General features: G+C 44.8%; 1 protein-coding gene across 1 annotated transcript in view; it reads right to left on the reverse strand.

Annotated features, from left to right (window-relative positions):
* CAPN9 (calpain 9) overlaps nt 1-20,306 on the reverse strand; it is an 80,628-nt gene that overhangs the window by 34,661 nt on the left and 25,661 nt on the right. Inside the window, exons 2-3 of the mRNA XM_058309552.1 lie at nt 14,920-14,989; nt 12,727-12,845 (exon numbers count right to left, since the gene is read on the reverse strand). Coding sequence (XP_058165535.1) covers nt 12,727-12,845; nt 14,920-14,989 — 189 coding nt within the window. The remainder of the gene's footprint in view (nt 1-12,726; nt 12,846-14,919; nt 14,990-20,306) is intronic.

Below are 20,306 nucleotides of genomic sequence, written 5' to 3' on the forward strand. Positions count from 1 at the left end.
TGAATCATATGGCAATTGTATATTCAGCTTCTTGAGGTACTACCAAACTGTTTTCCACAGAGGCTGCACCCTTTTACATTACCACCAAGAGTTCCTATTTTCCCACATCCTCTCTAGCACTTGTAGTTTTCGGGGGGGTTTTGTTTTGTTTTGTTTTTTATGATGGCCTTGCTACAAGGTGTGAAATGGTTTCTCATTGTAGTTTTGATCTGCGTTTCCCTAATAGCTAGTGATGTTGAACATTTTTCATGTGCTTTTTGGCCATTTGTAGTTCCTCTTTGGCGAAAAGCTTTTCAAGTCTTTTGCCCATGTTTAAATTGGATTGCTTGTCTTTTTAACATTGAGGTATATGATCTCTTAATATACATGGATATCAAAACCTTGATGGATATGTGTTTCCCAAATATCTTCTCCCATTGAGTAGCCTGCCTTTTTACTTTCTTGACAAAGTATTTTGAAGAACGAAAGTGTTTAATTTTCAGGAAGTCCCATTTCTCTCTTTTTTTTTTTCTTTCATTGCTTGTGTTTTGGGTGTAAGGTTTAAGAAACTACCACCTTCCACAAGGGCTTAAAGATGTTTCCCTACATTTTCTTCTAGGAGTTTTCTGGTTGTAGCTTTTATATTTTATTTTATATTTTGATCCATTTTGAGTTAATTTTTGTATAAGGTGTGAGATAGAGGTCCTCTTTCTTTTTTTTTGAATATGGATATACAGTTCTCCCAACACTATTTGTTGAATAGACTGTTCTGGCTCAACTGGGGTGGGGCTTGAAGGCCTTGCCAAAAATCACTTGACCATAGATATGAAGGTCTATTTCTAAGCTCCCAATTTGGTTTCATTGGTCATTATGTCTATCTTTATGCCATTTCCATGCTGTTTTTAACACTGTAGCTAAGTAATATCCTTTAAAGTTAGGAAGTGAGAGTCCTCCGATTTTGCTCTTCTTTTTAAAGACATCTTTGGCTCTTCAGGGCCCCTCACACTTTCAAATGAATTTGATAATTAGCTTTTCCATTTCTGCAAAAAAGGCTGTTGGAATTTTTATTGGAATTGTGTTGAATCCGTACATCTGTTTGTGCAGAATTGATTAGAAGTCAAATCTATGAACACGGGATGTTCTTCCATTTATTTAAGTCTTCTTTGGTTTCTTTTAGCAATGTTTTGCAGTTTTCTAACTACAAGTGCTTTATATCCTTGGTTAAGTTTATTCCTAAATATTTGATTCTTTTATAATAGTTGCTATTATAAAAGGAATTCTTTTTACTGACTTCATCCTCAGATTGCTTATCAGTAGTGTATAGAAATACTACTGACCTTTGCATATTAATCTTGTCTTCTGCCACTTTGCTGAACTTGTCGATTTTTTCTTTGTTGCAGTTTTTTTTAAACTATTTTTTTTAAAAAAAGATTTATTTATTTATTTAATTTCCCCCCCTCCCCTGGTTGTCTGTTCTTGGCGTCTATTTGCTGGGTCTTGTTTCTTTGTCCGCTTCTGTTGTCGTCAGCGGCACGGGAAGTGTGGGCGGCGCCATTCCTGGGCAGGCTGCACTTTCTTTTCACACTGGGCGGCTTTCCTCACGGGCGCACTCCTTGCGCGTGGGGCTCCCCCACGCGGGGGACACCCTTGCGTGGCACGGCACTCCTTGTGCGCATCAGCACTGCGCATGGGCCAGCTCCACACGGGTGAAGGAGGCCCGGGGTTTGAACCGCGGACCTCCCATATGGTAGACGGACGCCCTAACCACTGGGCCAAAGTCCGTTTCCCTTTTAAACTATTTAAAAAAAAAAAAAAATCTAGAAAACTGCAAGTGCTAGAGAGGATGTGGAAAAATAGGAACTATTGGTGGGAATGTAAAAGTATGCAGCCTCTGTGGAAAACAGTTTGGTAGTACCTTAAGAAGCTGAATCATTTCAGCGAATAGTGACAGTTTTACATCCTTTCCTATTTGGGTGCCTTTTTTTTCTTTATCTAGCCTAATTTTTCTAGCTAAAACTTGTAGCACAATATTGAACAATGGTGGTAACAGTGGGCAGCCTTGTCTTATTCCCGATTTCAGCAGGAAAGCTTTCAGTCTTTCACTGGGTATATAACATTACTTGAGTATAATAGGTTTATAATGTGGGTTTTTTCATATATGCACTTTATCATGTTGAGAAAGTTTCTTTCTATTCCTATCTTTGGAGTGTTTTTTATCAAGAAAGAATGCTGTATTAATGAAATGAGTTTTCTGTATCTATGGAGAGGATCGTGTGTTTTTTTGTCTTTAATTTATTAATGAGGGTTATTACACTAATTGATTTCCTTGTGTTGAACCACGCTTGCATGTCTGGGATAAAACCCACTTGATTGTGGTGTTTAATTCTTTTAATCACATTTTTTAAAGATTTATTTTTATTTATTTCTCTCCCCCACCTTGTTGTTTGTTTTCACTGTCTGCTTTATATGTCTGCTTATCTTCTTTTTTAGGAGGCACTGGGAATGGAACCTGGGACCTACCATGTGGGAGGGAGGGACCCAATCACTTGAGCCACCTCTACTCCCTTCTTATTGTGTTTCTCATTGTATCTCTTCAACAAGGCATCTTGCCACATCAGCCCATATTTTTTAGGGGCACTGGGAACCAAACCTGGGACCTCCCATGTGGTAGGCGGGTGCCCAGCTGCTTGAGCCACATCCTCTTCCCAGTGTATGATTCTTTTGATGTGCTTTTGGATTCGATTTGCAAGTATTATGTTGAAGATTTTTGCATCTATATATCTATATACATTAAAGAAATTGGAGACATTTTCTTTTTTTCTTGTTGTCTTTATCTAGTTTTGGTAATAGGGTGATGTTGGTTTCATAGAATGAGTTTGGTAGTGCTCCTTCCTGTTTTATTTTTTTGGAAGAGCTTGAGCAAGATTGGTATTAGATCACCTTTGAATTCACCTGTGAAGCCATCTGGTCCTGGGCTTTTCATCTTTGGGGGTTTTTTGATGAATGTTTCAATTTCTTTACTTGTGATTGGTTTGTTGAGGACTTCTATTTCTTCTGGGGTCAGTTTAGGTTGTTTGTGTCTTTCTAGGAATTTGTCCATTTTGTGTATGTTGTCTAGTTTGTTGGCCTACAGTTCTTCATAGTATCCTCTTATGATTTCTCTTATTTCTGTCAGGCCAGTGGTAATTTCTCCCTTTCATTTCTGATTTTATTTATTTGCATGTTTTCTCTTTTTTTCTTTTGTCAATCAGCTAAGAATTTGTTGATTTTGTTGATCTTCTCAAATAAACTTTTGGTTTTGTTGATTCTCTCTACTGTTTTTTTTCATACTCGATTTCATTTATTTTTGCTCTAGTCTTTATTATTTCTTCCCTTTGGCTTGGTCTGGGGTTACTTTGCTCTTCTTTTCTAGTTCCTTCAGATATGCAGTTAAATTTTTTATTTCAACTCTTTCTTCTTTTTAAATGTTAGTGCCGAGTGTTATAAATTTCCCTCTCAGCTCTGCCTTTGGTTTATCCCATAGGTTTTTTGTTCGTCTGTTTTTGCATATGAAAATTTATTACTACTGCTTGCTTTGCATCATCAAAATTTGTGATCTTGATCTTTCCTTCTTGCCTTTCTATAAAGCCAAAAGAGAGACATTGGCCACTTTGACAACCTTAAAGTGGACTCCAGGAATGTCACCAACAGCATGACCTTTGGGACCAAATCCAGCAATCAGGACTTCATTGTTTTCCTCAATAAAGTTCAAACAACCATCATTGGGTATGAAAGCTGTGATTTTCTTGCTATGCTTGATCAGCTGGACCCTGACACACTTCCTGATGGCAGATTTGGCTCTTTGGCTTCAACCCCTACTTTTCCAACACAATTCTTTTTGCATGGGAAGCGCCTTCAAAAGGGTTGGCCTTCAGGGCTGTGCCCAGATAGGTTTTCTTGAACTGTTGATTCTGCCACTTCTGGTCCCATCAATGGCTACGGAGGCTCCTGGTAGTACGAAGACCTTGGCACTTACCCATTTTGACAGCACCATGAGCCTGTGTGAAAGTCCATAGGTTTTAATATGCTATGTTTAGTTTTCTTCATCTCAAGATAGTTACCGATTTCTCTTGCAATTTCTTCTTTCACCCACTGATTATTCAAGAGTGTGTTGCTTAATCTCCATATTATTGTGGATTTTCCCTTTTTCCATCCCTTATTGATTTCCAGCTTCATTCCTTTATGATCAGAGAAAGTGTTTTGTGTAATTTCAATCTTTTTACATTTATTGGAACCTGTCTTGTGACCCAGCATATGGTCTATCCTGGAGAAGGATCCATGAGCATTTGAGAAGAATTTATATCCTGCTGTTTTGGCATGTAATGCTCTATAAATTTCTGTTAGTCTAGTTCATTTATCATATTATTCAAGTTCTCTTCAGTTTTGCCAGTGTGTGCTTCATGTCTCTTGGGGTACCTAGGTTAGGTGCATTAATATTTATTATATTATTGTTATTTCTTTTCAGTGAGTTGCTCTTTTACTTAATATATAATGACCTTCTTGATCTCCTGTAACAGTTTTGCATTTTATATCTATTTTGTCCAATATTAGTATAGTTATGCCAGATCTTTTTTTATTATTTTTTACTTAGAATAAATTTTTCCAAGTTTTTGCTTTTAACCTGTTTGGGTCCTTATTTCTGAGATGAGTCGTTTTTTAAGTAGCATGTCAATGGCTCATTTTTAAAATCCATTCTGACAGTCTATGTCTTTTGATTTGGGAATTCAATCCATTAACTTTCAATGGTATTCCTGAAAGGCTTTTCTTACTTTATCCATTTTATCCTTTGGCTTTCCATTGTCATATTGTACTATGGTCTATCCTTTTATCCTTTAAGTCACCCTTACTAATACTCTCCATTTCTACACTCTTCTCCAGGTCACTTGCCCTTGTTTTTTCTATTCAAGCTATAGCACTCCCTTTAGTATCTCTTGTTAATCTTGTCTTTGTATAACATACTCTCTCAGTTTTTGTTTATCTGTGAACACTTTAAATTCACCCTCAGTTTTTTTTAAGATTTATTTTTTATTTATTTCTCTCCCCTTCCCCCCAACCCCAAGTTGTCTGCTCTCTGTGTCCATTCGCCATGTATTCTTCTGTGACCGCTTCTACCCTTATCAGTGGCACCAGGAATCTGTTTCTTTTTGTTGCATCATCTTGTTGTGTCAGCTCTCCATGTGTGTGGTGCCATTCTTGGGAAGGCTGAACTTTCCTTCATGTTCGGCGGCTCTCCTTACAGGGTGTGCTCCTTGCACATGGGGCTCCCCTATGTGGGGACACCCCTGCATGGCACGGCACTCCTTGTGCGCATCAGCACTGCACATGGGCCAGCTCCACATGGATCAAGGAGGCCCGGGGTTTGAACCACGGACCTCCCATGTGGTAGGCAGATGGTCTATCCATTGGGCCAAGTCTGCTTCCCTCACCCTCAGTTTTTAAAGACAGTTTTCCAGATATTGAATTCTTGGCAGACAGTTTTTCTCTTTCAGTACCTTTAATATACCATACCACTTTCTTCTTGCCTCCATGTTTCTGATAAGAGATCTGCACTTAGTCTTATTGAGGTTCCCTTGTATGTGTGCATTGCTTTTCTTTTGCTGCTTTCAGAATCCTCTCTTTATTTCTGGTATTTATCATTCTGAATAGTAATTGTCTATCAGTAAGTCTATTCAGATTTACTCTCTTTGGGGTGAATTGTCCTTCTTGGATATTGGTGTTTATATCTTTCATAAAGGTTGAGAAGTTTTCAGTCTTTATTTTCTCAAATATATTTTCTCCCCTTTTTATGTACTCTTTCACTTCTGGGACACTGATAATGTGCATGTTTGTGTGTTTCACATTGTCATTCAATTCCTTAAGGTACTGTTTCATATTTCTATTCTCTTCTCTTTCTGTTCTGTCTATTCAAAGTCAGATGTTCTGTCCTCAATTTCACTAATTCTCTCCTCCATCAAATAATATCTGCTGTATATGCATCTAATGCCTTTTTAAAAGATTTTATTTTTTATTTATTTCTCTCCCCTTCCCCACCCCCAGTTGTCTGCTCTCTGTGTTCATTTACTGTGTGTTCTTCTATGCCCATTTGTATTCTTGTCAGCAGCACCCAGAATCTGTGTCTCTTTTTGTTGCATCATCTTGCTGCATCAGCTCTCCATGTGTGTGGCACCATTCCTGGGTGGGCTGTGCTTTTTTGCACAGGGTGGCTCAATGGGGGCATCCCTGCATGGCATGGCACTCCTTGTGCACATCAGCACTGTGTGTGGGCCAGTTCATCACACGGGTCAGGAGGCCCTGGGTTTGAACCTTGGACCTCCCATGTGGTAGGCAGATACCCTATCTGTTAGGCCAAATCCACTTCTTCATCTAATGTATTTTTAATCTCATCCATTGTGTCTTTCATTCCCACAGTCTTTGTTATTTTTCTTTTCTGACTTTCAATTTTTTAAAAAATTTTAAAATATTCACCCAGTGTCTTCTTAATATCCTTTATCTCTTTAGTCATATTTCTTTTAACACTTTGAATTGATTTAGGATATTAGTGTGATTATCATTGATTACTTGTCTTAAGTCCTTTGCTTCATCAGGATTTTTTATTTGTTCCTTTGGCTTGACCACATCTTCCTGTTTTTAGTATAGCTTGTAATGTTTTGCTGATGTCTAGGCATCTGAATATGTTGATGGATTTACTCTGATGTCAATTATTCTCTCTTGTCTAGTGGTTTTCTCAGCTCTTCTTTGATTTTTGGTTCACCTTATTACAAGTCTTTAAAATTGTCCAGCTTAAGTTATTAAAATAGGACCAGGGTTTCACTAATGGGGTGATTGGGGTAAGCAACACCCAAAAGTGGTTTTTCTCCTTGCAGATCTCCAACCGACCAGCAGATGGCGCTTGTTGGCGAATCTTTTCACAGAGGTGATTCTTTCCACCTCCATTTGCGGGTGATTCTGGCCTGTCCAAATTCAAAGTGGACTCTGCCGGTGAAATTCACTGAAGAGAAACCTCCCTCTTTCCTTTGCTGCACTCTCCTTCTTCCCAGGGAGGAAGATTCTGTTCTACTTTCAGATGGCTGCCATGAGGCATAGGTTTTGTCCAGGCTGTTTGCCTTGAGGGTGGGGAATGGGTTCTGTTCCTGACTGCTGGGGTTAGTAACTCGTGGTTTTTGTTTTGGCTTCTTCATCATTCTATCTGTTGCCCTTGTGGCGGGTGTGGAGCAGTCTTCTGGTCTGCAGATCTTCAAAGTAGATCTTTTAGGCAACTTTTTGCTCTTCCTCCATTGTTTCTGTGAGAAAATTCAGCCCTGCCTACCCATTCTGATGCCATCTTCCTGGAAGTCTCTTGAGGTTCCTGCCCCACTTTTTTTTTTTTTTTTAACTTTGTTGCCTGTGCTTTAGATGTAACTCTAAGAAAACATTGCTTATTTTAAGGTGCTGAAGATGCTTCCCTAAGTTTTTTCCCATGAATTTTATAGTTCTGGTTCTTATATTCTTTTATTTAAAAAAATAATAATGATAGTTTTGTGTTTTTTTAAATATTTTTAAATTTTTTTTAAAAAGATACTTAGATTACATTTTAAAAATGAGGGTTCTCATATGCCCCACTCCCCACACCTCCCACATGGTCTTATATTTAGTTCTTTGATACATTTTGAGTTGATTTTTGCATATGGTGTGAGGTAGGAGTCCACCTTCATAGTTTTGCAAATGGAGAGCCAGTTTTCCCAGCACTGTTTGTTGAGGGAACTATTATTTTCCAACTGAGTGGGCATGGCGTTCTTGTCAAAAGTTAGTTAGCCATAAATGTGCTGGAGAGTTATTTCTGAGCTCTCAATTCTATTCCATTGGTTTATATCCTGTCCTTGTTTGAATTCCATGCTGGTTTGATTACTGTGGCTTTGTAATAAGTTTTAAAATTGAGAGGTATGAGTCTAACATCACTCTTCTTCTTTCAAGATGGCTTTAACTATTTGGGGCCCCTGGCCCCTCCACATAAATTTAATTGATTGGTTTTTCCATATCTACAAAGAAGTTTGTTTTAGTTAGCTAGGTGCTAGAGTGCAATATCAGAAATGGGCTGGCTTTTACAATGGTGTTTTATTAGCTTAAAAACTTACAGTTCTGAGACCATGGAAATATCCAAATCTATGCATCATCAGGTGATGCTCCCTACCCAAGGATCCCTCTCTGAAAATTGGTGGCAGTCCTCTTCTGAGTTTTATTGCTTTCAGCTTGTGGCTTCCAGGGCATTCTCTCTCAGCTTCTGCAAGTTTCTCTCTTCTTCTGCAGCTTTTCTCTCTGTTGTTTTCTCCATCTCCCTCCAATTTACAAAGGACTTTGGTAAGAGGATTAAGACTCATCCTGGTCACACCTAATTGAAATAACCTAATCAATAGATTCCATCTACAATAGGTTCACATCTATAGGAATGGATTAGCTTTAAGGACATCATTTTTCTGGGGTCAATAAAAAACCTTAAACTACCACAAAGGTTGCTGGAATTTTGATTGGGATGGTGTTGATTCTGCAAAATGCTTTAAGTAGAATTGACATTTTAACAATATTTAGTCTTCCAATCCATAAACACAGAATATCCTTCCATTTATTTAAGTCTTCTTTGATTTTTTTAAAGCAATGTTTTGTATTTTTCTGTGTATAAGTGCTTTACATGTTTGGTTAGATTTATTCCTAGATATTTGTTTTTTTTAAGTTGCTACTGAAAAAGGATTTTTTAAAAAATTTCTTCTTCTGATTGTTTATTACTTGTGCATATAAACACTACTGATTTTGGGGTATTGATCTTATACCCCACCACTTTGCTGATTCATTTATTAGCTCTAGAAGTTTTGTTGTGTTTTTTCAGGACTTTTTGTATAGAGATCATGTCATCTGCAAATTGGGAAAGTTTTACTTCTTCCTTTCCATTCAAATTCTTTTTATTAATTTTTCTTGTTTAATTGCTCTGGCTAGAACTTCCAATATAATGTTGAATAACAGCAGTATCAGTGGGCATCCTTGTTTTTTTCCTGATCTAAGAGGAAAAGCTTTCAGTCTTTCAACATTAAGTGTGATACCAGTTGTGAGTTTTTCATATATGCCCTTTATCAAGTTGAGGACATTTCCTTCTATTCCTAGTTTTCTAAGTGTTTTATTTTAAACCAAGAAAGGACGTTGTATTTTGTCAAATGTTTTTTCTGTATCAATTGATTTGTTCACGTGTTTTCTCTTTCCTTCATTCCGCTAATATGGTGTATTACATTACTTGATTTTCTAATGTTGAACCACACTTACATATCTAGGATAAATCTCACTTGATCATGATATATAATTCTTTTCATGTCTTGTTGGATTATGTTTGCTAGTATTTTGTTGAGGCTTTTTTGAATCTATTTTCATAAGAGATATTGGTCTGTAATTTTCTTTTCTTGTGGTATCTTCATCAGGTTTGGTATGAGCATGATGTTGGCCTCTGTGACAGTTTGAAGTTATTTTATGAATCCCAAGAAGAAAAAGCTAATGTTTTTGAACTAATCCATTCCTGTGGGTGGGACCCTTTTGATTGGACTATGTTAGTGAGGTCTGACTCAGATTGGGTGTCTGCCTCTTACTGGAACTCTAAACAGAGACACAGAGAAAGGAAGCTGCTCTATTGATCCTGCCATGTGAAAGAGAGAACTGCAGGAAAACAGAGAAGCCCCAAGGAACTGAGAGAGGTCCCGGAGTCTGGTATCAGCTGAGCACAGAAAGAGGCCCCCGAGGTGCTGAGCCTGTGGAACAGCTCAAGGCTGAGGAGATGAGCCCTGCCATGTGCCTAGCTGCCACATGGCGGGACACCAGGATCAGCGGTAGCTGACTTTGGTGAGAAAGCATCTCTGATGGGACCTTCATTTGAAAATTTCATGGCCTCAGAACTGTAAATTTTTACCCCAAATAAAAATCCTATTATAAGCCAACCCATTTCCAGTACTTTGCCTCAGCAGCCCTTTGGCAAACTAAGACAGCCTCATAAAATGAGTGAGGGAGTACTCCCACCTCTTCAATTTTTGGTAGAATTTTGAGCATGACTGATGTCAGTTTTTGGAATATTTGGTAACATTCCCTTGTGATGCCATCTGGTCCTGGCCTTTACTTTGTGGTAGAATTTTGATTACTGATTCGATCTCTTCACTAGTTATTGGTTTGTTGAGATTAATCTATTTCTTCTTGAGTCAGTGTGCTTCTAGGACATGTGTATTTTAATTTTTAAAAAATTATTTTTAAAAATTTTTAAGTTATTTTTAAATTTTTATTTTATTTTTATTTTTCAAATGTGTATATTTTAAAGAAACATTTTCTTAGATTCTTGGTAATGGGGTCCTAATGATCAGTGTGTGGGGGGCAGCCAGCACAGCCACTCCCCTTCAGCGTCTTCCCTCGGGTGCCCCAACCCTCCTGACAGATGTGCCAGGCCTGCTTGTGTTGTTCACTTCAGGCTTCCTCGGTGGCATTTGCGGTTTGAGTTTAGGAGAGGCACTGTTTGGACAGAGGTTTAAAGTCCATGCCTGGCCTCTGGCTTCCTGGAGAGGGAGGAAGGTGAGGGAGGAGTGCCTACAGCTGCTCAGCTTGGAAGGGCTGGGTGTGGTCACCAGAGAGGTGACTCCACTTGCCCAGATGATTGCTGACCTGGAGACTCGCAGAGCTGTCGTTTGGATGAGGGTCCAAAGAGGAGCACGAAGGATGGGGATTTATTTCTAATGCTCTTCTTCACTTCAAGGCTGAAGAGGGGAGATGCAGCAAGTATGGTCATTGGTTGTCCGAGTGCCACAGATAGGAACTCAACAGAGGCAGTGTGGTAGGGCAAAGCGCACCAGAAACCTGGGTTCTAGGCTGGTTTTGCTCAGCGACCTGGAGAAGTCACTTCCCCTCCCTGGGACTCAATGTCCCCACTGGTGAATGACGAGGCTGCATTGCATGGTTGCCGAGGTCCTCCTAGCTCTGATGTTCTACGAGTCATCAAAGAACACGTTCACTGGGGAAGCCCACGATCAGAGGGGGCGGCAGTTTCAGTTTAGAGGGAGCAGTTCCATTGGATTAGCTGGGTTTAAACACCCCCCACCTCCCAGTCTGGCATGTCCAAGAGAGTCCGTGATTGGCGATGCTGGTGGCCCATGAAACTGGTGCTTGTGGTTTCAGCAGGAGCCTGAGGACAGGGAGGGGAGACAGCCAGATAGTGGCAGGCCAGTGGGGTGGAGGGAGGGCGGCCCAGGTGCAGCTCTGATCACCAGGCCAACACTACCAGCAGGCACCAAGGAAGTCCTGATGCCTGAGAGTGGAGATTCATTCCTTGAGGGACACATTGTCGTCTCTTGACCTTTGCTCTTGAAACACTTTTGCATCATCAGTTCCAGAGACCTAAGAAGACATCTGTTTGTTGGATGCTGGCCTCAGAGTTAGAAGGGACCAGGGCCAGCCCCCAGCTTGGTGGCTTGTGTGGAGAAGGTGACAGTGGTAGGGCCAGAAGGTTAGGGTTAGGCACCTGTGGAGGCACCTCATGTGCTACCCTGTTTAGTTCTTAGGAAACCTGTAGGGCGTCTGTGCCACGTGTGAGTGTGCTGGCATCTCCACACAATTCCAGCAGATGTGGTCTCTGTGTTTCCCTCAGTGTTTATTTTTTATGACAAACTGTAAACATTTATTCCAACTTAAAACCTACAAGAGCACATTCATTTAACTATCTTTTGATATAAGGCCAAGGCCTTTTTTGGGGGTGGGGGTGTGAGGTTCCCACAAACCACGTTCACTGTCTATAATTTCCAAAGGTGGTGCTGCTAAAGTCGACCAGAATGCAAAGGCACGCCCGAAGGGAGCCGAGCCCGGCAGCCTTCCAAACTGCTTCAGTGTCCCGGCCTATCATATACCTGCCCTAATTCAGATCCCCTTGGCCAGCCGCTGCTGGTGGGACCGCCCTGGGTTGCTCTGAGAGCCTCATGCCGGCGCAGTCTGACCGCACCCCGTTCACATCGGGCTCCCCTGAGGACCCCCTGCCTCAAGGTGACGTTTGCCTGTGAGGTCTGGAAATGCAGGGAGTTACATTCTGTGTGGAGCTTTTAATGAGCGGCAGATAAGAGCTGGGGGACAGGGAATTCTCCCCCTTTCTCCCCACCACCTGCCCTGGGAGGCAGCTTAAGTTGCTTCTCACAGGTTGGTCCGCGAGAGGACGTGTTCCCTGGCCTCTTGGGGGTGGCCAGCTTGACAGCACGTCTTCACCCGGGGTCCCGCGGTGGCAGCCTGGCTCCTCCTGCCTCTTATCCCGGCTTTCTCTCTCAGCTTTTTGAAAAGCTCACTCAATGTCTCCAAATTTATCTATTTATTTTTAAGTAAGGAGAATACCTTAGCTTATCCAGGTCCTTGGAGGTATAATTGTTTTAGGCAATTTAGGCTTAAAGACCAAGAAATGCCAAATACTAAAACCCATTATGCATAGACATCCAGACTTACCGGAATATCAGGCACACAGTTTATGAAAGGACTTGCCATACACCGTCACTACTGCTCAGTGCGTTTAGAAACAATTCCACGACAAAGCGTGATTTTCACGCGCTGTTTAGAAGCACTTCTCTCACGGGCAAGGTCAGGCTGCATTCCTGCTAGGGTTGTCAAGCAACGGGAAGGTACACGTGGCGCCACGAGGAGCCCCAAAGGGGCAGATCCACTGGTGCCAGGGTTCCCTCTTACCTGGAAATGGAATATCCCAGCATAACCGGGGCCAAAGCTTTGGTCCTGGGGGAGGACTCGAGCCAGCGCTTTCTCGTTAAGCGTGAGGGAGGCAATGGCAGCTAAGAGCCAGCAGTCGCCTGCAAAACGAAAACCATAAATCAGAGTTTTCATCACTAAGTCACAGTGAACGGGGAAACTATGTGCCGGAAGGAGATGTGGAGAATTCCAGATGTGGCCACATCTCTTCTGCATTTTTAAGATGCTAACCAATAGCTCTGTGTTCCCCTCTGTCCTCCTCCCTGCTCTTCTGCCCACTTTGTCATGAACAGCTGTCATTTTCTTGGCAATGTTATAGGACAAGCCTTCGACCATATGGCTCCATTGTGCATCAGCACCGTGAAACCCCATTGAGGAATTTCCGTCACCATCGGCTGCAGGAACAGGCTTATGGATGTTACCTCCCTCTGCAACACTTGGGGGTCTTCAGAAAGCGTCCCCCTCCCCATATTTAGGAGCACATTTCTGGGGCTCCCCGACCCAGACTCCAGTTAGTTATAGGTAAGGCTAGTTCACTGGGCATTTGCTTTCGATTAGCTTGCATTTTCAAGATTTGTTGATGAATCTACTGACTTCCCAAACTGTGTCTTCCTGCTAACACACATCTGGAGGAAACTTTTAAAAAGTATCACACATCAAAGAGCATTTTATCTTTGTTGTACCGGACACCAAGCTGTATCCACCTGCCCTCACCTAGAGTTGACTAAGACATCCTATGTACCTAGCAGTGTTTTCGGTGCTTCTTTTGAAATATGTATGAGCAGATATATGGAAGCATCCATTTAACAGACAGGACTTTTTCGTTTTTTTCCAGATGTCTTTGTTTATTATAGTTAACTCACACAAAAAAGCCAGTAGAACTCAAGATCCCATCACACTCGGTTTCCTCAAAGTTCACATTTCTGGAAAGTACCATTTATCATTTTCCAGGGCATTCGTGGACATCATGGCACGGCTTCTTTCAGGTTATTGTGCACAGGCAAGAGAGAACCACAGTGAGCCAAAAATCAAGCAAGCTACTTCTGAATCACTCCGTTTCCTGGCTTGGACTGGTACAACACCCCACACCTGAGCCGAGTCACTGAGGTTTTAGTTTCTAATGCACTGGCTGCTCTTTGGAAGCCCCTGGTCCAGCTTTTGGGAGGTGCTGATGGGAAAGTGTCATAGCTTACAGACTTCAGTGACCACACGTTCAGCAAACTTTACTGAACACCTCCCAGGTGGCAGTCACTGGGCTGGGTGCTGTGCATACAGAGGTGAGTATATGGGGTCCCTGCTTTCAGCTTGGGGGTGCCTGGAGCCAGCCAGGCGAAGAGCAAGCCCCTGTGAGGGCTGGCTTCCTCCCCGCTCCTCTCCAAGGGTCAATTTTGTCCAATTTTGGACAATGGTTTCTTTTTCTGGCCTGAGAGCACAACACCTTGTTTCTATTTAGCCCCAAACACTCTGAGATTCAGAAAGGGGACGTGCAGAAGCCGGTGTCATTTATGCAAATTAAAAGAAATGGAAAACCCCCACAACAACCAAGACAGCCTATGCAGATGGGTGGGACTGCCCAACCAGGGCTGTGCCCAGGAGAGGGTGCCCATGGACAGGCAGTTTTTTGGATGGCTGGATGGAGACTCGTGTTCGGGGGGTTCTGCTGGGGAGAAGCCGTGGCGCTGGCATGTTCTAGGCTTCTTTCGGGTGGCGGGCTCAGGGGTGTTCGTTGTGTCACTGTTTTTCATAACTTACACCTATATGCTATGTGCAGTATTTGGAGGTAATAAAATGTTACAAAATAATATTTAGAACTCCCAACAACTAAGGTTAAATATAAGGTTGTAATTCCAGACATGTGTTTACATCAATGTGACAACCCAAAACTTTGAGATCAAGAATGACTTTCTATGGAAGAGCAGTGGGGGGATACGGGGGGTGAGGGAGGCAGAGGAAGAACGGGGGGATGTGACTGGCATCGCTGGTGCTCCACTTGGAGGGCAGCGGCGGGCAGACTCGGGAGGGAGGGAAGGGGGAAGAAGGGGGACGCCTCGTGACCCTCCCAGCACCCCTGGGCCCCGTGGGAGTCAGGGGACCCTGAGCAGCTCCTGCTGTGCCCCGTCCCGCTGAATTCCGACGGCCTGACAGCTCTGCCGTGCCCCGTCCTCTCACACTTACCAAGCTCTCCCTGGCAGATATCAGTCCTGGTGGCCCCTCCAAGGATGAATTCTGGGTTTTTCACTATCTCCTAGAAGAACAAGAGCTTTATTAAAGCGAGTGCCCCGGAGTGTGCCAGTAAGATGGAGACGGCTCCGGGCCTCCCTCCTCTCTCTCAGAGGAAGGGCACTCTTTTCTACATTTGATCTATTTTTTCCCATGGGGGGACCTAAAGAGGAGAAAGGTGCGGTGTCACTGTGCCTCGGGAAACCTGGGACCTCTGGTAAATCCCATCCTCCATGGAGACGTCTTCCCCTCAGCACTCCTGGGCGGCCCCTCGGTGCAGCCTCTGGCCAAACCAGATCCCATGATGTCAGGCTGCGACCAGGCCCTTAGGATCCTGGCAGCTTTCAGGCACTTGGCTGGGAGTCAGAGGCCGTGGGTTCAAACCCTGGCTCTACCACTGAACTTTGGGCTTCAAGTTCCTCATCTTAAAGTGAGATTAGTAATGTATGCACCACCTGCCCAGAAAAATATGTGTTTAGGAAAAATTATATATATATAATTATATATATATATATATATAAAATATGTGTGTGCACCCATATTATATATATATGTCTACCTAAATAATTATAATATTTAGACATGTATTATTCATATATCCCTAATATATACCTAAATATACCTATTTACCTAAATACATAATACATTTATATTGATATGTTATGGTATAAAATATGGGGGATTTGGATAAAAATTAAATGAAAAGTTTAGAAGCAAGTATACAAACATTATACATTCTCTCCTGTGTGTGTGTGGTGGAAGCTCCAGTCCTGCCCCGAACTATAGCCGTGAACAAGAGAGATGGTCCTTGCCCTCGTGGAGCTTATGGTTGCCTGGAGGAGGCAGACAGTAAGCACATAAGCAAATACCTGGATTCAGGAAGTGGGCAGTGTCAGGATAACAAGGGCTGGGGTGGGATGGGGGCTGCTTGAGATGGAGTGGAAGGAGAGGGGGTCTCTAAGAAGCCGACAGGTGAGCTGAGACCTCAGTGCAGGGAGGGAGGAAGCCATGTGAAGATCCCGGAGAGGAAAACACAAATGACAGACCTACTGGAAAGTTCTGGCACACATCACATGCTCAGTTATTTTAACCGATTCTCAATGCAGAATGTGTTCAGAAACCAGCCCTGAAAGGGAGCCCAGGTCAGAGGCTGAACCTTCACACTGGTATCTGGCAGCGGGGGAAAACGCAAGCTACACGCCTCTCCCATGAGCCCCCTGCCTTCAGTTTGTTTTGCCTTAAGTTTCCCAGGAGCCCAGCTCCTCCTCTGGTCTTGTGTCCCAAAGAATCAACAGGAGAGATTTCTTTGACGTCAAGGGAAATTCCTGTTGGGCAAGGGGCTAAAGTGAAGAATGATGTGTGTCCTCTTTGTGTCCTCTCTGCCAGCCTCCTGGAGTGACGGAGACTCAGAGCCTCTGCCTGCAGCTGGCTGCATGGATTTACTGGGCTTTTGCATCTTGAAGTGAGGTCAACCACCAGATGTGCCGCCTGCTCAGACCTGGCAGAATCACAAAATTGCCCGATCTTACTTGGCGCCATCTCACTCACGTCCTCGCATTCTTGTTCTCAGTTCAAGTAACATTTGGGTTCTTTTCATTAAATTTCCCTCATTTCCAACGTGCTGTATTTCCTGGCAGGAAGGTCAGCTGAAGGTCAGGGAGATGGCTCCTGGGTACCAGGTTTCCTCAACTGCTTCTTCAGTCAGTGACTTGCCTTTTCTGCTCATTTCCCATCCATCTGTTGAGGCATAGATACTCTCTTTGTTCTCCTTGACCTTGTCTCCCAAAGGCTTTTGCAGATGGCTTGGAGTTGGGTGCAAAGCAGGAAAATATAAGTGGGCCTTGAGAATATAAGAATATAAGTGCCCCTGATCAACCAGTGATCTAATTTCTCCAGGGCTGTGTTCTCATCTCCAGCTCAGATTCTGTTGCAGAACGGGTACAGAGGGCCCTGATGCAAAGGGAAGCTGGGGAGTCCCCACAGCCCTCTCTGCCTCATTGTCCAGTACCTGTCAGCGGAATTGGTCAATAGCCCTAGTAAGTGACGGTCAGCATTGCCCTTGCAACTACTTCCTAAAATTGACTTAAAATGGACTCTGAGAACCAGCAGAGACCCAGCTGGACCCCTGCCCCAGACAGTCTCTGCATGGGGGCCTTGGCCTCCTCCCCACCCGTGCCCACCCCACCCCTGCCCTCCACCTGCTGTGGCCCAGCTCTGCCAACTGTGCCTGCAGCTGCCCCCTCCTCCCAGCTCCCTTCTTGCATGTGGTGGTTTTTGTTCAGGATTTTATAAAATCTAATCCAACTAGGAGAAAACTCACAATGCCCACCACATGAGCATAGATTAGCCACTAGGCGTGAACGGGTGCGATACTTGTATGTGCTGTGGGTGCGGGTGAAATGTCTGTGAGGTAGACTGCATTAACAGTGTGTGCTGGATAGATGTGGGGACATGTGTGAGGACAGGAGGTGACCTGCCTGGGTACGTGGCACAGGGGTGCCCACCGGTAGACTCCACGTGGGTGTTGGGTATGCATGTACTCTAAGTGCAATGTGTTTGTGCGTGACCGTCCTGCTGAGGTGCACATTTGTTTATGTGAAATATTATTTGGGCACTGAGGGTGTGGGTTACCTGAATCTATGGTCTAGAGACAGGGTGACAGCAGGGTCTCAAAAAGCATTAAACGGACTCAGACACGCGAGGCCCCTTGGCGGCCCGAGGTGGTTGCCCGTGGTGCAGGCAGGGCCGGGCGCCCTGGCGTGTTTGCTCTCAGGGCCTGCTCTGTTTACCCAGTAAATCATCAGGGCTAAGCCCCAGATAAAGGCTTTTCCCTACTGAGTAGTGGCGTTCAAAACGGAAGAAAGCACATTGCTAACAAGGTCTGCAGATGCAGAAGGTCAATAGCTCGACATTGATCCCGACCACGTGCCAGGGCTGTGGTAGCGGGGGTGGGGGGGGACGCCAGGAACTGTCCCGGAGCAGCTTGGGGTCCTGCGGAGGGAGAGAAGCAATCACGGGGCGCATCAGGACGGCTCGGCAGGAGAGGACAGGGCCCCCGGGGAGTGTCCCAGGGCTGGAGAAGGCCGGCAGCTTCCTGGGTCGAGGCTGAGAAGTGGGTGAGGGAATTGCAGCTGAAGCACAGCAAGAACAGAGAGGGGTGCAGGCAGGAGCGGGGGCGAGACAGGAGGCCGAGGCAGTTCCAGGCCGAGGAGGTCAGGCTGAGCCAAGGAACCACAGGAACAAGTCCCGGATTGGGAAGTGCCGTCTTGCCCCCTCAGGCTGTGCTGGGACAACCAGGTCCCCCGCAGGCCTCGCCCTCTTCTTCTGGACTGCGTCCACCCTCAGGCCTTGGGCCCTTCAGCGAGGCGGGGGTACAGACCACTCTCTGCAAGTGCCCAGGGCCATTTCCCTGGCTCTTCAAGCCAAGCAGGCAACTCCCTCCAGGGTCCTGGCCTTCCTCCAGGGCAAGCCTGACTGTCCAGCCAGACTTTGCTGTCCCCTTGGCATCCCTGGTTCCAGCAGCTTCTGTGTTCAGCTCCTCTCACTTCCACGAAGCCCTGCTGGGTCTGACAAGGAGGTGGTCCTGGGGAGGGACCCCACTCCATGGGCCTGCTCAGCAGCTCGGCACGTGCTGGGAAGCACCCAGGCCGCAGGGGGAGGCAGTGCTGGGCCTGCTGGAGGGAGGCCACCACTGACCACCTCCTGGTGTGCTCCCCTAGACCTCTGTGCTTCAAGAGGGCACTCAGCCTGCCCCAGCCCCATCTGCTCTCGGCGTACAGATGTCTGTAAGGTAGACTGCAACACCTCAAGCTCCCTGGAATAAAACCGACGGAGGAGTGCTTGTGGGAAGGACAAAGGAGACAACCTCAGCTACAAAGGAAAGGGCAGGATGGAAGCTGGCAGGGAATCCAGGACAGCAATGCAACAGGCCTGAGTTAGGGGACTCCAGGCTGGGGTGGTGGCAGGAGGAACAGCAGGGCCGGGCAAGGGGGCCGGGCTGGGTGGCACGGGGACATCTTGGCAGGGATGTGAGTGGGGCAGGGTGGAGGGCCAGACTTGGTGTGTGGCCCCTGCACCTTGGCCCTGCCTGCTGCTCGCGCATGATGGCCAGGACACAGGTTTCCCCTCAGCCTAGATCTGCAGCTCTGTCCCCCTCAGCAGGTCTGGCGGGTGGGGGCATCTGTGGGCGCAAACAGAGGTGCCCTCCTTGTCTGCTGGTATGCTTCCGGCTTTTATCTCAGAGAAATTCCACCTTCTCTAAAGTGAAAGAGGCCAAACTTCTTGGCAAACAGAAGGTGAGTTATAGGTTTTCTTCCAGGTTCACTCTTTTCTTATCTGATGATTTCAGTGAACCTCAAATAGCCTGAAAGGTTGGGTATAGTCTTCCTGGAAAGTGGAAATAAATATAACAATAGAAATAATAATAACTGATATTTCTTATTTAGGTCCCAGCTCCTTTCTGGGTGCTTTCCATGTGGTAAGAGAGTTGATCCTCACTATAGTTCTGTAAGGTAAGTTGTATTGTTTCCCCATTTTATGGAAGAGAAAACTGAGAGTCTGCATGGAGGCTGTGATGTGCCACTTAGATCTGCCTTCAGGAAGGAAGGTCTCTTCCCACCTGCTGGGGGGTGCTGGAAGGTGGCCCTCAGTTGCCAGCCCTCCTTGGGGATTGCTAAAGCAAACTACCTTGGCCTAGTCCACATCTCCTTTCAGGGTACCTACCTCAGATGACTGAAAACATGGAGTGAACCTGTTTGCCCAGTTTGGGACAAGTCAGAGGGTCTATCCCAACCCCAGAGCAGACAGTGCAGTTGGCTGAGGCTTCATTGGGACAATAGCATGATCAGTCTCTCCCTGTGCCTCACCCTGCTTCCTTCTCTCACCTTCCACAGGTGCTGATCCTAAGAGTACACCATAATAAACATACTTCACACTGGTCTCTGCCTAGTGTCTTCTCCCCAGAGAGAAGGTAAGTGGCATTGCTTTCTGGTGGATGGGAGGTGCCATTTTCTGCCTGAAGGAACATTTCTGTCTGAAGTCAGGCCAAAGGTGTCATAGGTGGAATAAATGCTCAGAGCTCCCTGCGCTCAGACTAGCACAGTCTACTGACAACCACAGTTTGCTTTTAAGGACAAGGAGAGATGGCTCCCGCTCAATAGAAAGCAATTTATTAGTGAGCATAATGGCCAGTGCCCACACGCTGGAGGCACCACCATTTACTGGCTGTGTGACGTCAGTCATGTCAGTGCTGAGCTTTGATTTCTCCTCCTCAGGAGACTGGGGCTGAAATTAACATTCAACAGGGGCAGGCTTCTAGGGAATGTGTGAGTGCTCATTTTGTC

Source organism: Dasypus novemcinctus, chromosome 13, assembly GCF_030445035.2.
Source record: "Dasypus novemcinctus isolate mDasNov1 chromosome 13, mDasNov1.1.hap2, whole genome shotgun sequence".
NCBI classification, from domain to species: Eukaryota; Metazoa; Chordata; class Mammalia; order Cingulata; family Dasypodidae; genus Dasypus; species Dasypus novemcinctus.